Genomic DNA, 14,293 nt, shown 5'->3' with positions numbered 1-14,293 from the left:
TCTTTTGACTGCAAATTCAAGAATAACGTTTCCAAGAAATGCAAGTCTGTGGCAACATGTTGGTATTTAAATGAGTGCAAATGTATTTTTCTGAATGTAAGATCAAGTCCTTACATTTCAAACACAGGGGTCAACGTAAAGCCGTGCAGCCTCGACAAACAGAGCACCTCCAAACAGAATATGGACCACAAGCTAGGTGTTGATGCTAAAATCCAATAGTTTGAAAGGTGCAGTTTCTTGTTAAAAGTGTCACGCTCAATTAGACAAGTTGGCGTTGTTTCTTCAAAGCTGAGCTGTGATTCCGAGAGAGCCTAAGTGAGTGTGTCGTGTGCACTGTGTTTACTGTGTCACTGGTCCAAGCCAGAGAATAAACAGTGAGATTAAAAGGTGTACAGGCAGGTTAAAGGATAAGATTACAGCCCTGCAGACATTGTGGCTCTCTGCGGGCGCGTGTACATGCTCTGCATAAGCAACATCTACATGTGTTCATGCATGTTTGTGCCTGTGAAATGGCCGACTCACGTCTTGGTCTCGCTGGCTTCCTTCTGCATGATGTCCAGGATCATGCGACAGGCGGAGGAGCAGCCATCGGGAGTTGAGTGGATGGTGATGGGCTTCTCTGCCGCACCTGCATTTTCCTTCCGATGAATGTCCACTCTGAGACAGGGAGAGACAGACAATCAGAGTCACATCGACTTGCATTCTGTATAAATTAATAATTATGTCGGCGGTGAATGCGATTTTAAAAAACAATTTCAGGTGTTAAAAAGAAGGGAAACAATTGAAGAGTTGTTGTTTGATTCACAAAAGAAAAATATACGGTGACCGTAAACATGCCATGGATAATTTGGGCTTCTCATTTCCAAAATCGGACAACTTAAAGCTTTTATTTTATTGTGCGCTATCTTGGATATTTTCGCAAACTATTGGTTTTCAAATGCAAGCTTGAATAAAACAGTGCCAAAATGCCCAATTCATTCAAGGCCCAAGCCAAATAAGAGCAGAGCTGTTTGAGAAGTTAATAAAATCCTATATAAAAAACAGGAAACCCAAAAATAGCAGCCAGCAGGCCAGTTCATAAGCGTACTTGGACTGTGTCTGTTTGGTGACATTCTTGATGGTGAGGCCCTCCTTGCCGATGATGGCTCCCACAAACTGAGTCGGCACGAGCATGCGCAGAGGAAAGTCGTGTTGTCTGGTGCGTGGACCGCCAAAGTCTCCTGAGGGCCCGGGCTGAGAGTTGCCCTGTTCCCGGGACGACCGCCCGCCACGCCTGGTGCGGGGAGCCTGGTCGGGCGGAGCAGCATCCATGTCCACAATATATGACACCTGGAAAGAGTAGTCGTCGAACTGGTGTCCCGTTAACTTCTCAATAGCTCTAGGGGGAGGAACAGGAGAGATGAAGAGATAACAATAAAACGATTGGTCTCATTGTCAATATTGAGTTTTTATATTGAGTTACTATATTTAATAATGTGATATGCCAAAAGCTAACTTCTCATGATAAACTTGCTTTGAACTACATGTGTAGATGATGCTACCTCCTTCCTTTGAGATAATCACCTGCAAGATGCAAAGCTGGAAGAGAAAGTAAGACTAAACTCACTAAAATTCAGTTCACATGTCAAAATAACGAGCGCTTCAGGGAACTTTCTCAAGTTTTGCATCGACACTGAAGCCTCCCAACGAGAGGAAAACAGCACTTCCTCTTCCTCTTCGCTCCCTTTTTCATCAAACAAGTAAACAGCACATGACAGCAAAACATCTGGTAAGGAACGGCACTGACGCAGCCCAGTTTGTCTCCTGGGTCTCAGCTCGTTAGACCTTTTCTTTCTTCGCTATTGACATTTTGACTTGTCATAGTTGGAAAAGTTGTATTAAATAACATGAATGATAGCTGCATACATACATATAAGTGGCTGAGTCTCACTGGAATAGCTTCCTTGGACATGCAGTGTTAATTTTATCGATTTCAGTTGAATAACGTCTCTTCCTTCTCTCTGCGACCACCTATTCTGTGTTTTAATACAGACATACTCACCATCTATTTATCCTCCCTGACATATATTTTACCTTCACACACTGAAAAGCCCAATTTTTAAGATTCTGCCACTGTGGGCACCATTATAAAAGGGTTCTTTGGTGATAAAATGTGAACAGAGGACTGGCATGGAGAGGACAAATGACATTCAGCTTCATGTGGATGTACGCTCTCATAGAAGTTGCACCCACTGCTGTTTTCTTTCTGCCGTCATTTAACCATAAACTAAGAAGCAACTTCCTTTGGGTGTCACCGTGTTTGATTAGTGCTGAATGACTTGACCCTGCTCCTTGTGGATGTTCTTTTTAATTCTCCAGGTGCACACAGAGGACACAGACAGGTAAACAATGCTGCGTGTCTGTGCACACACAGGCACATCGCAAGCCTCGCTCTTAGTGACTGGCTGAATTAGTCATTATTTGCGCTGCTTACTCTTTCGCTTCCTCCTTGGTTGAGTACGTAACATTCACCACCGCTGTTTCTGTGTCCGTGTTCACTATGAAAGAGACAGAGAGAGAGAGAGAGAGAAGCACAAGAGGAAGTTAACAAACGTGCGGGCCACATTCACACATGCCAACAGTAGGTCTTTGTTGTTGCTGTATAGGTGAGTCAGACACGTGTTCAGGTTTCTGCCGTGACCCAAAGAGTCTCTCCTCTGTGTGAACCCCTTACAGCCATCCCCCCACTGGCTTCCCTCCAGACCAAGCAGCTGCCTCTACGGACGGGAGCTGTGAAACACAATCGGCTCTCTGCCACTTGCACAATAACAGACTTAAGTTAGACACGACAGCCTAAACAAAGCCAGTTATCGGTGATAAAGGGTAACCGCTGGGTCACACCTTGGGAAGACATGTGGCTCTGCACTGCTGCTCACAGCTGAGTCTGCCGCGGTTATGGGTTTGATTACCACTGCGACCACACATGCTTTAAATGATTAAACTGTGGACTGACTTTGACTCAGGTGTCCACAGTACAGCGCATGCAATTTTAGAACAAGCTCACAATGAGTGAATTCATAAATTAATTGATTGACAGATAATTTATTGGCAATCATATTAATCAATTAATAATTGAAATACATTTTCAAGTCAAAATTAATAACATTTCCCAGTTTCAGCTTCTCAATTTCGAGACTTTCTAGCTTTGTGTCACCCTTATGATATGGTAAATAGTATATAATCAGACTGGACTGCCAATAACTAAAAGCTGAGTAGTGTGATAAAAATAAGCACATCACCAAAAATATGTATTTTTAAAGAAATGCCTTTTGGTCTACCAAGTCCTCCGTCAGAGGAGACACCGACGTCTCTGCTACGTCAATGAAAAATCTCGGTTTGTGTAACTGTAAAATGTCAAAATGAGTCAACAAAGAAGTCTTTGATGGTCAGGAATGATACCACAGCCTGCTCGAGAAAACATCCTCAACAGATGCTTTAGATTTCTCTGAAAAAAGACACGCGAGCTATCGTAATAGTGAAACAAATGTTTTAAAGTGGAAGTATTTGATTTTTAAGTCATCAAAATCTAAATCAGATCGAGTCTCCCTGTCAGTGAAAACGGAAACTTCCAAACCGTTGAGCGTGCTGGTGGACAGCAGCTTTTGAACAGTTAAAATCAGTGAGAGTGCCCAGCTGGCTTAGAGAGAGTGAGTGGGCCGAGCCTGGCATGTTGCCCGGCCCCATCGTTCACAGCCAGCTCTGCCCCGCCCCACCACAGGCGGCCTTTACAATTGCCACACAAGACCACGGGACTCCTCCAAAGCCTCTCCTCGTAACCAGAGCGCACGGACGTGGGCAGAGGAAAAGAGTGATAGACAGACAGGAAGTTGGACAGACGCAGAAAGCGACAACCACGGGGACAGACACGTGGCTCTGGAAGCGCAGATCGTGCACGACTACTGTGCTGGCGCTGGACTGAAAAGGAAGAATGAAATGCTGCGGCACAGATGAAGGGGGACGTTTCACACCGGCGTCTGGGAAACTCTGAGTGGAGTCATTTCTCTGCTGTGTTTTCTTTTAGCACCTGTCGTGAATACAGTGGGTTGGAGTTGGAGTTGGCTGCTTTGACTGCTTTGTGTGTGTGTGTGTGTGTGTGAGTCTGTGAAAACAAAACAGATGCTCATGCTAACGGACATAAACATGTACATATATATATATATATATATATATACGGACATAAACAAGTATTTATATATAATATATATATATACGTGTTTATGTCCGTACATGTTAGCATGAGCATCTGTTTTGTATATATATATATACTGTATATATATATATTGCTAGATACTTTACTGCTGAACGTCTGTCATGACTGCCCACTTTAATCCATACACTGAGACCAAGGACCGGTGACAATACACAGTGCTTATTATTAACAGGGGTGCACATAACTGGTACGCAGGTACGCATGCGCGAACATAATCAACAATGCGTAATGCCACTTGTGTTACTTCGCGCCTTTGCGTACTTGACCGATCTGATATTGATCGTCTCTATGCGCGCACACAGGTGAGCACACTCTCACTAGCTGATGATGATGTGATATGAAGAAAGCAAGGAGAAGAGGAGTTCTGTACCTTGTTCCACATTTTCTACAGTTCCATACTGAGCTAGAAGGCCGTCCAAAACCTAAGGAAGGAACGAAAGCATGCGTTAGAAACACAACTACAGACACTGAAAACACACACACACTTCTGCTGCTTTTGTGGGCCAATGATCGGGCAAATTGGATCCGATCTATTGTCATTTCACAGAGTACAGGTACACAGGCAACAAAATGTATTCTCTGCACTTAACCCTCCTGTTATGTTGCGGGTCAAATTGACCCGTTTCAAAGTTTGAAAATCTAGGAAAAATACTTCTAAGTACTTTTTCTGTATAAAACTTCTTCTGCTTACCTTATTTAGTGTAATCAACATTAAAGAAAATACCAAAAAAATATCATGTATTTGCAACCCCCCCCCTGCAGGTTTATATAACAGAGATGATGTTCCCGGGTCAATTTGACCCGGCTGTGAAAGTGAAGGCTAAAAGTCACCAAAAGAGTCACGTTTAGACTATTTCTTTCTTTGTAAATGTAGGGCAGTCTTTCTTACTCCCTCCCACCAAGTTTCAACACACACACTCACACCAACACACACACTAACACACACGTGCACAGACACCAACACACACACACACATAAGCACACACACACCCCGTTCACAACCCCATATATAAAGTTGTACACATTTCAAACTTCAAACAAAAGAATCAGGTGGTTGTTATGGAAACCATCTCTATCCTGCTATGTGCCCATCACCCTACATGAGAAGCACACATTACAGAACAAATAATGTTTATCATCTTCTAACTTTCCCCCTAAATACACCTTTATTGGACATGGGACACTAATGTGAGGGTTTCTTTCATGTCTCAACTAATACATATGTCGTAGGCCTATAGTACTTCTAATATACTGTCTGTCTGACTGGGAGAGACACACACCCTGTCTCATCCCAATCTCAGACCCACACACACACACTTTCTAACGACCGCACCTGTGAGAGAAATACAGATACTATTTTGACGGGAACCTTTATTTTTCCCTGCGGGAAAACTCCACGCACACGTATCAGGGGAGGGGCCAAATATACAAAATGGTTGCTGAGAAGTCCTACAACATTACACTCTGCAGATACATACGACTGCACCAAGAGGATGACTGTGTGCTGGCCTTTGGTCATCTTTTATCATATAATTTATGCATCTTAACACTAAAAATAAACATAACTAACGTTTACTTTCAATACAAATCCTTTATGACTCATTTGGCTTGATTTTTAGTGGGCGGGTCATTATGACCCTGAACAGCACAGGTGTCTCATCTCTATTTATCTACATCACCCCATGAAAGAAAAAAATGTACAAAATGCAAATATAATTTAGGAGAAAATACATGTTATGGTAGACTAATGCAATTTAGATTTAGATTTTTTCAATGTACCTAAAAAATTGTTTGAACATGTATTTTTCATTAAAACGAGTGAGTGCTCCTGATTGAACTCTGATCTATGGAGGGGTAAAGAACTCAATTCCACTAAAAACTGATTTAATTGTTAGTAATGTTGTTGGTGATGAGGTACAAACTAGAGTTTTTAGAATGTTTTGGTTTCTGACCACTTTTGGATGATACAACATTAACCGGGTCAAATTGACCCGGGAACATTACGGCTGTATGTAAGAAACGAACATAACAGGAGGGTTAACCCATCCTTAGTTATTAAGGAGCAGTGGGCTGCAGTGATGCACCCGGGGAGCAACTGGGGGTTCAGTGCCTTGCTCATGGACAATTTGACTTGCAACTAATGGGGAGAGCGGGGATCGAACTGACGACCTTGGGGTTGCAGGACCCTACTGAGCTACAGCCGCCCTCAATGTAGCAAGTGGAAGCAAACAGAACTTAAGAGACTCGCTCAAAATCCCTTTGAAATTTTTTATAAATAATATGTTTGCTTGCCTGTGATTAGATGTCTATAGCACTGTTTCCGAGATTATACTAACTGAGGAGTTAAGTAAGTTCATAAAACCTTATATTTGAAATGTATATATAGATTAGATAGATCGATAGATAGATAGATACATCCATAAAGCTCTGCCTGGATAGAGTATCTGAAATTAGGGAAGGGTTTACTCATTTACTACACATATGTGAAACATTAATGTGGATATTTGTACATTCCTTAGTGATCTGAGAAGTATTAGCTTTCTCAGAGAGTTTAGATAACCTGGATATATATATATATGTATATATAACCGCAACCCTGAGAAATGTAAGGTTTCAGATATTGATGCACAGACAGTCTCAATCAAAAAGTAACAAACACTGAAGTAGATAGAAGCCAACATGCACCCAAATACTCTGTACTATAAAAGCTGGTGACTCAGGGTGGGGAGACTGGTTTGTGTGCTACCTGGTGCTCCACTCACACACACACACACACACACACACACACACACACACACACACACACACACATGCATGCATGCACAACTGACCTCCCACTGTAGATGAGGGGGAATGTTCCGGATCTGGATCTTCCGACTTCTGCAGAGATGAGAGACATAGACAAAGTTGATTTAACAGACCTGAACCACACACTCTTAAAATTGAGGGGTACAGTCATCGGTTGTGTTGGGTAGAGAAAAGACAAACTCATATATAGTATATTCATATACTGATAGACATTCAACAGCTGAGAAGCAGATGTTTCAGTGAAGAGGGCAGAAGTGCAGAGTCAGAGCAGTGCACTCACAGTTAGTGTCATCTTTACCTTGTAAAACACCCAAAGCTGCTGAAGGATGTGTAGGTGTGTATGTATGTAGGTGTGTAGGTGTGTAGGTGTGTATGCATGTAGGTGTGTAGGTGTGTAGGTATGTAGGTGTGTAGGTGTGTAGGTTTGTATAATAATAAGTATACATGATATCAGCCGATCATACTGCATTAGTATTGTTTAGAATGCATTATAGACATATAAGTCATAATAAGTGTTACCAGTCAAAAATAATACACCAAAATCAAGTCACACAATTCCCAGATTGATTAAAAATGCTGGAATTTTACACAAGGAAAAATCAATTGAAGATGAGGTCTCAGTTAATTATTTTGTGTTTAGATTAGGCAACAAAAGAAAGTAACCCAAAATACTCATATCAACAAATAAACAAGATTTTCATTTATTTTCTTAAAAATCTAAATGACATCAATTTCCATGAAACCTTACTTTTCTGTAGCCTGTCAGCTGAGCGGATTTGATATGCAATTGACAACAAAGATGATCAAATCCTGAGCTGACGTGACGAAAATAATTTGAACAAGGTTGGTTGAACCACAACTTACTTTACTTTATTAAAACACTTCAGTGATAGAAGGCAGAAATCTGGGGGTACAAATGCGACAGCGTCCCTCTCCGGCCAGTCATTCTGGATCCGGACCTTCCACACAAGCTTCCACTCTCTCTTGTGAGCGTGTCGGCTCAAACAGCGCAGCCACACTCACCGCCTGCAGACCACAGGCTGTTAACAACCACATTAACCGGAGAGAGTCCAGCTCCGCAATGAGAGCTGCTGATTTAAGAAAGCAGAGAGGCTGGCGGAGAAAAAGTCACACTGCTGAGCAAATGTATCCCAAAGGATTTAAGGACAATTATGCGGAATTACAGGAGCGAGACTGGAGGACGGAGAACAGAAATAAAGTGGAGGAGAAAAGGTAATAATAAAAAAGGGAGGTGGATCTAAGTTCAGCAGGATTCTCTACCGGAGACATAAACGCACAGATGCAAGAATAAAACGCTGAGTTAGTTCCTGTATCTTTGCTCTGCATTAAATGCACGCGGCCACACACTAACACACATTACTACGTCTAACCGCCGAGAGGACGAGAGGACCGAGCCAGCATCTGGACACGAATGACTCTTTCTCACTGGGCTTGAAACACAGTCACACAGATGTATAACCTCTTCTCTCCGCTCCGAAACTAACCATCCAACGATTGTTAAAACATCGAGTCAAAGGATAGACTTTGAATTATATTATTCAAATGATATATATTGATTAAAAGGTAACCAATCACAAACAAAGTCATTGACAACTAGTGGAACATGTTCAATTCCACATGTAAATGGCATTTATATGAATGATTCTGGAGATCTCTATGAGTGTCTAATAGGTAAACGCTTCCACCCGTATAACAGGAAAACTGAGTTATGTGTTTTTTTCCTCTGTCGTGTGTACAACAGAAACTAACAGCGGACACAAAAGCCCAGAAAAACAAAACTATTCCCTGTACGGTGGCCTGCAAGCTTTCTCTCACTGGTGGTGGTTTAAAGCGATTGGCTCGATGAAAGATCTCTCTTGGCAACCGGTATCCAAACAAGGCTGAACCAATAAAAATCAGCCTGTACCACAAAAACACACCACCTTTTTTTAACATAGTAAACAACCTCCTGCTGTCCAAAAGCAGCCAGTAGCTGAAAAGCATTTGGCCAACTCCAACCCTCAAAACAGCCTAAACTCTGGCATCCCTGAGCCGCCGAATAAAGAAACTAAAAGATCCTTTCATTCAGCATCCTCTGCTTCAATAGCCCCTTGGATTCTTTTGGCCCATCTCTCTATTATGTTTTTACTAATTGATTTGCCAATTGATGTAACGTAAGAATATCGACGCTGAAATGCAGCACAGTGATGACCTCCAATTGATTCTTTAAAAAAGTTAGAGGGTTTGCTGTCAGGTGAGGCCAACTCCTGGTTATTTTTTTATTTTGTATCAATATTGTCTCATCTATCTATCTATTATCTATCAGCAGGACTTTTGTGCCTGTAGTTTATTCTCTGTCGCTTGAACATGTTTAGATATGTTTATATCATCCCGAAATATGGCGAGCTCCCTGAATGGACATTCCTTCGGAAAAAGTGACAGTGTCTCTAGTTCTTCAAGGTCTCATTTCCAGCATGCCTGTGGCTGCAGGCTAACCATAAGATCACTGCTTTCTGTCACCGTCTGTCTCCAAGGTAGGGAGAAGCCCATGATATATGTCACCCTGCAAATATACTATTGTCTGCCTGCAGTGTTTAGATCACGCCACAGATATCAACTGTCCTCGGGTTATGTGCGTTGCTTTATAACCTGGGAATAACATTATGACATTATATGAGGCTTCTGCTAATATTTGTTTGTTTGTATTCAAGATGAACCCAGGGCCCTTTCTCAGCTCCTCCTTTCCCAAAGTCAAAACGGAGCTGCAGTAAAAGATTGAAGTCAACGGTTACTTAATGTTTGTTTAATGTGACCGAGCTGTCTGCTGTTGGTTTGGAGCAGCCAGCCAAGAAAAAAAAGAAAAAGAGAAAGCGTCTCAATTTCGGCCTTTAAATATCTGAGGGTGGCCATGTTCATTTGAAAAGCTAATATTTACTGCACCCACCTGCATGAGGTAAGAAACTGTGTATGCAAACACACATGCATACTAATACACACACATGCATAAGTAATCGGAATGTAACCTCTGAGAGGGTGGGCGGACAGAGGGGTGAGAAAGACGGTATTCATCCCCCGCCAGAATTTAGAAATGTTCCTAAAAATGAACATCTGATCATCATAAGTACTGAATTATACTTTGACAAAACATTTTACTCAACTTTTGTTTTCTGCAGTGTTTTTACTTTTGCTTTTTGATGAACATTAAACTTATTTAGCCACAAAAAAAAATTCTCAGCCGGGCAGTATCGTGGCGCAGTGGCAAGCTCTGTCGCCTGACAGCAAGGAGGTCAAGGACTGGGAATCAAACCCTGACGTGGAGTTTGAATGTTTACTTGATTGATCACTTAGTTGTTACATGTTGAAAGAAGAGTAATAATGCTATAACGATTAGTTTCTTAATCTATTAGTTGAGAAAATGAATCTATAATTCAAGACTAACGTGCTATGATGGTTAATGTTGCTATTCTTGGTCTTACCATAAAGCTAAATTATTTATTTGTGAATTTCTTGTCAGATAAAGTGTAATGTTTGATGGCGTCGCTTTGGGCTCTAGGATATTGTGTCGGCCTTCTTTTTTCACTGTGCTCTAATGTTATATTCAAACAATTAATCAAGTAAATTAACAGCTGATTAATCCATTTGTAAATAAATCGATATAGTTGCAACCCTATCGTAAGGAACAATGACTTCTCCATATGCATATGGCCTGAATGAATTAGCAACTTCAAGAGTTTTGAATCATGTCCACCTCATCTACAACTGCAGTCCATCATGAGTCACAGAGGCATGTGGAGAGAGATGATTAAATAAAGAGTGTGTGTCTGTCTTTGAAAGCAAACTATCTTTGGTGGAGGCAAAGAAAAGTAGAGGGATGAGACGTCAACAGCTAAGGACAGTCTGGGAAGAATTATACCACAAATGATAGACATAAAACATAACCCAATCTAAAATATAGGACCCATTTACAAAATACTGTGAGGTTTTGGGAGACATGATCCATCAAATGTAGACTACAAACTACCACATATGACAAGTTTTTATCATGTGACCTATACTTATGTCCAGCAGCAGAAGATATATTAAGATATTCTACTTGAATTGAAGTAGCAATCATACAATATGCAACTAAAATCTGAGGAGTAAAAGTGCAGAATATTATACAATATAGCCCTTTAATAAAGTAATGTACTATGTATAAATAATATACGTAACTTATACTACAACTTAAGCCATGCCATGTGGAAAAAGACCAAGAGTTTCAGTTAAAAGCTCTGAAAAGCTAGTAAATGTGTTTGTGCTTACATTGTATACACATACGGTTCCCAATTATCTATAATTGAAGTCAATGAAGAAGTGCCTTCACCTTGCATTCTTTCTAATGACCAGTTGAGATCGACTCTTCTGGTTGCAAAAATAAGTCAGATTGTAGCGAATGATATAATAATCTTACTTCTCGCTTGATTTATTATTTAAGATTCATCACGTGTCCTTCTGTGATTGAGAAAGGGAAAGTATGAACAGTACAAAATGGTTATTAAATAATAACCTCTCACATCACGAGGAATTATAACACATAGAAGAGTGAATGATTAGACATGTCCTTCTCCGCTCAAGAATTCAGCCTAATGAGGCCTTTTAAAAGCCTTGTTTACATTTCTCTGGCTGCTCTGTGCGGTCGGAGATCGGCTCATGAGGCCCGCTACGCTGTCCTGTGTCCAGTGGGGAAGCTCTATCTCTGGACGAATACAAGATGCATCCTAAAGGGCCGTGCAGTCCAGTGGCCCTGTGCACACTCCCTCAAAAACACTTCTGCACACACAGTAGAAAACTCACACCTAATTGTTTCTACATGGAAAATTCACCTGACTGATGATATTTGTCTCCATTTAACTGCAATCTTCCTTTCTCCTGTGTCCATTTAGCTGCCACTGCTCTCCCCGACTGACTCTGCAAAAGTCTTACATTAAAACCTGTCTCGCCGTTGTTTCACACCAGCCACATATTTGCTGCTTAACGCTAAACAATATTATTTATTCCTTGTGATAAAATGGTGAGCAATATCACCAAAGCCTTTTGCTGGATGACAGACACAGGAAGTCCACATCAAACTCGATATCACATGCAAGATAATTGATGACTTTCAAACTGAAAGATGATCTGGCATTCATCACAGCCATTTATGTGAAGATAAGATAGGAAATGAAAACCTCTACGGTCATAAATCACACTGGAGACATGCGATTATGCACCTATTACATGATCATATTACCAATTCTGTGTAATGCACTGTCCAAGTACTCATGAGTCTGCTTCTTTTATGTGTAGTTTTAGTGCAGAGTGCAGTATAATGTGATCGTCTGACAATCAGCTGCATTTACAGCTACATGTACAGTACGTGTGCTCTGACACCATCAGTATTGTTAAGACCGTAAAGCTCAAAGCTGACAAATACGTCAGCACTGTTCTTATTCCTCTTACGTATAACATCTTACTGCAACTAGCGCTGATAAAAGGTCTTATATAAACCCAATCTAAAGTGAAAAAGCACTATCTTATTTGGTTCTGTTTGAGTGGTTTGAACAAATAGTCTGGTGGTCCTTATACGCGAGCCACAACCTCGTCTAATCTGAATTAACCCAATTTCTAGCTTTTACTCGTAAGCTCTTAAGCGCTTAAATGCCCTGAGGGGAAGCAACAAGTCAACAATATTCAGTAGACCCTACTCGGTGGGAGATGTCCCTCGGCTTCTCTTTTCAAAAGCGCTCCCATTGTGTCCCTATCATGTTGTTAGATTAAGAAAAGCTCAGGCCATTTCTTTGCGACGCTCAAAGTGCTACAAGCACTTCTCTACGGTCCATCCAATAGTTGTGGAGCAGAGATCACAGGATGTGTATGAGAGAAGTGTCCATGCGCTGTTATTGTCCTTTAGCCACAAAGATGTGTTGCTGTGTGTCCCCTTGAAGGACAAACAAACCCTGAAGTGATTCCTTAGCTCACATGTTTGTAAAGTTGCATTTCATTTATTATACATTCCGTACCCGACAGAGTGTTGAGATGTTGAGACTTCCCACATCTTGAGTGAGAGAAGTCTAGTTGATCTAGTAAGACTCTACATGTATATTTAAATGTATATAAACATATATTTATCATTGTGTTCTAGATTATGTTATGTTTTACTTCTACTTTAGCGATGCTGTTTGGTACTGAGAGAAAGACCATTGGGACAGTATTCAATTTGTTCACTTCTGATTGATTGCAAAAGTAGTTTAAATCATTCGGAAATAACTGTATTGGTAATCTGGGTTTCAATAAAGCTTTTCATTCAAGGACGGTGCTTCAAGATCCGTCAGACCAGCAGCAAGAACCATTTCCTGCAGTTATATGCACTATTTATATATTTTTTGAAAAACATAATTTGAGAACAATTTGGTTGATTCTAAAGAAACAAATATAGTCTTTTTTATAGTCCTATTTTGGATCTAATTGTTCCCTGTCTACATCATACTGAAACCAACCTCTCCTGTCACCTAAAAAGAGGACAAAAAGGTTGGATGTTACTATTAAGTTTGAGTTAGATAATATACATAGGTAGCTATCGGAAATTAGCACAAACAGCATTACTAATCTTGAAACTTCTTTTATTAGGCTATTTTTCCTTTTTCCCGAGCAAGCTCCAGAACACTAAACGCTCCTAAGAGCTAAAGGGACTGGTGATGATCATCTTTGGGTTTATCACAACAAGTGACACCGTTCACATACATGTTGTTACTTAAGCCACTGTTGATGTAAAAATACTGATTATAGCAGCTTTACTAGCTCAATTAATGATCTCCCTAATTACTACAACAAAACATATCACATCATATTCCTTATATTTGAGGGTGAATGAAAATCTTCAGTGACAGAAAATAGTTTATTTCTCCTTAAAAGAGCAGTGTGTAAGAGTTAGTGGCATCTAGTGGTAAAGTTGCAAATTGCATCCAACTGAATACAACTCCGCTTCCTTTCCAAGCATGTCAGAGTACTAGGCTCCCTCCAGGTTACATACATACGATAAACGCCTTCTCTAGAGCCAGTGTTCGGTTTGTCCATTCTGGGCTACTGTAGAAACATGGCGGTGCAACTTGGCGGACTTCTAAGGACCCACTCTTTATCTATAAATAAACGACTCATTCTAGGGTCTCAAAAGCAAATATATTGTCAATGTCAGGTGATTAGACCTGAATGAAAGCTTAA

The 14,293-nt window shown here is 40.7% G+C and overlaps 1 protein-coding gene across 2 annotated transcripts in view; it reads right to left on the bottom strand.

Moving 5' to 3' along the window:
* Positions 1 to 14,293, bottom strand: part of igf2bp2a (insulin-like growth factor 2 mRNA binding protein 2a) — a 50,824-nt gene that overhangs the window by 14,116 nt on the left and 22,415 nt on the right. For both annotated transcript variants that reach the window (XM_056429701.1, XM_056429711.1), the window contains exons 3-7: positions 7,081 to 7,129; positions 4,620 to 4,671; positions 2,474 to 2,537; positions 1,088 to 1,378; positions 523 to 657 (exon numbers count right to left, since the gene is read on the bottom strand). In XM_056429701.1, coding sequence (XP_056285676.1) covers positions 523 to 657; positions 1,088 to 1,378; positions 2,474 to 2,537; positions 4,620 to 4,671; positions 7,081 to 7,129 — 591 coding nt within the window. The remainder of the gene's footprint in view (positions 1 to 522; positions 658 to 1,087; positions 1,379 to 2,473; positions 2,538 to 4,619; positions 4,672 to 7,080; positions 7,130 to 14,293) is intronic.

This window comes from Pseudoliparis swirei, chromosome 2 (genome assembly GCF_029220125.1).
Source record: "Pseudoliparis swirei isolate HS2019 ecotype Mariana Trench chromosome 2, NWPU_hadal_v1, whole genome shotgun sequence".
In the NCBI taxonomy this organism is placed as follows: domain Eukaryota; kingdom Metazoa; phylum Chordata; class Actinopteri; order Perciformes; family Liparidae; genus Pseudoliparis; species Pseudoliparis swirei.
This window is presented reverse-complemented; position numbering and strand designations above follow the sequence as displayed.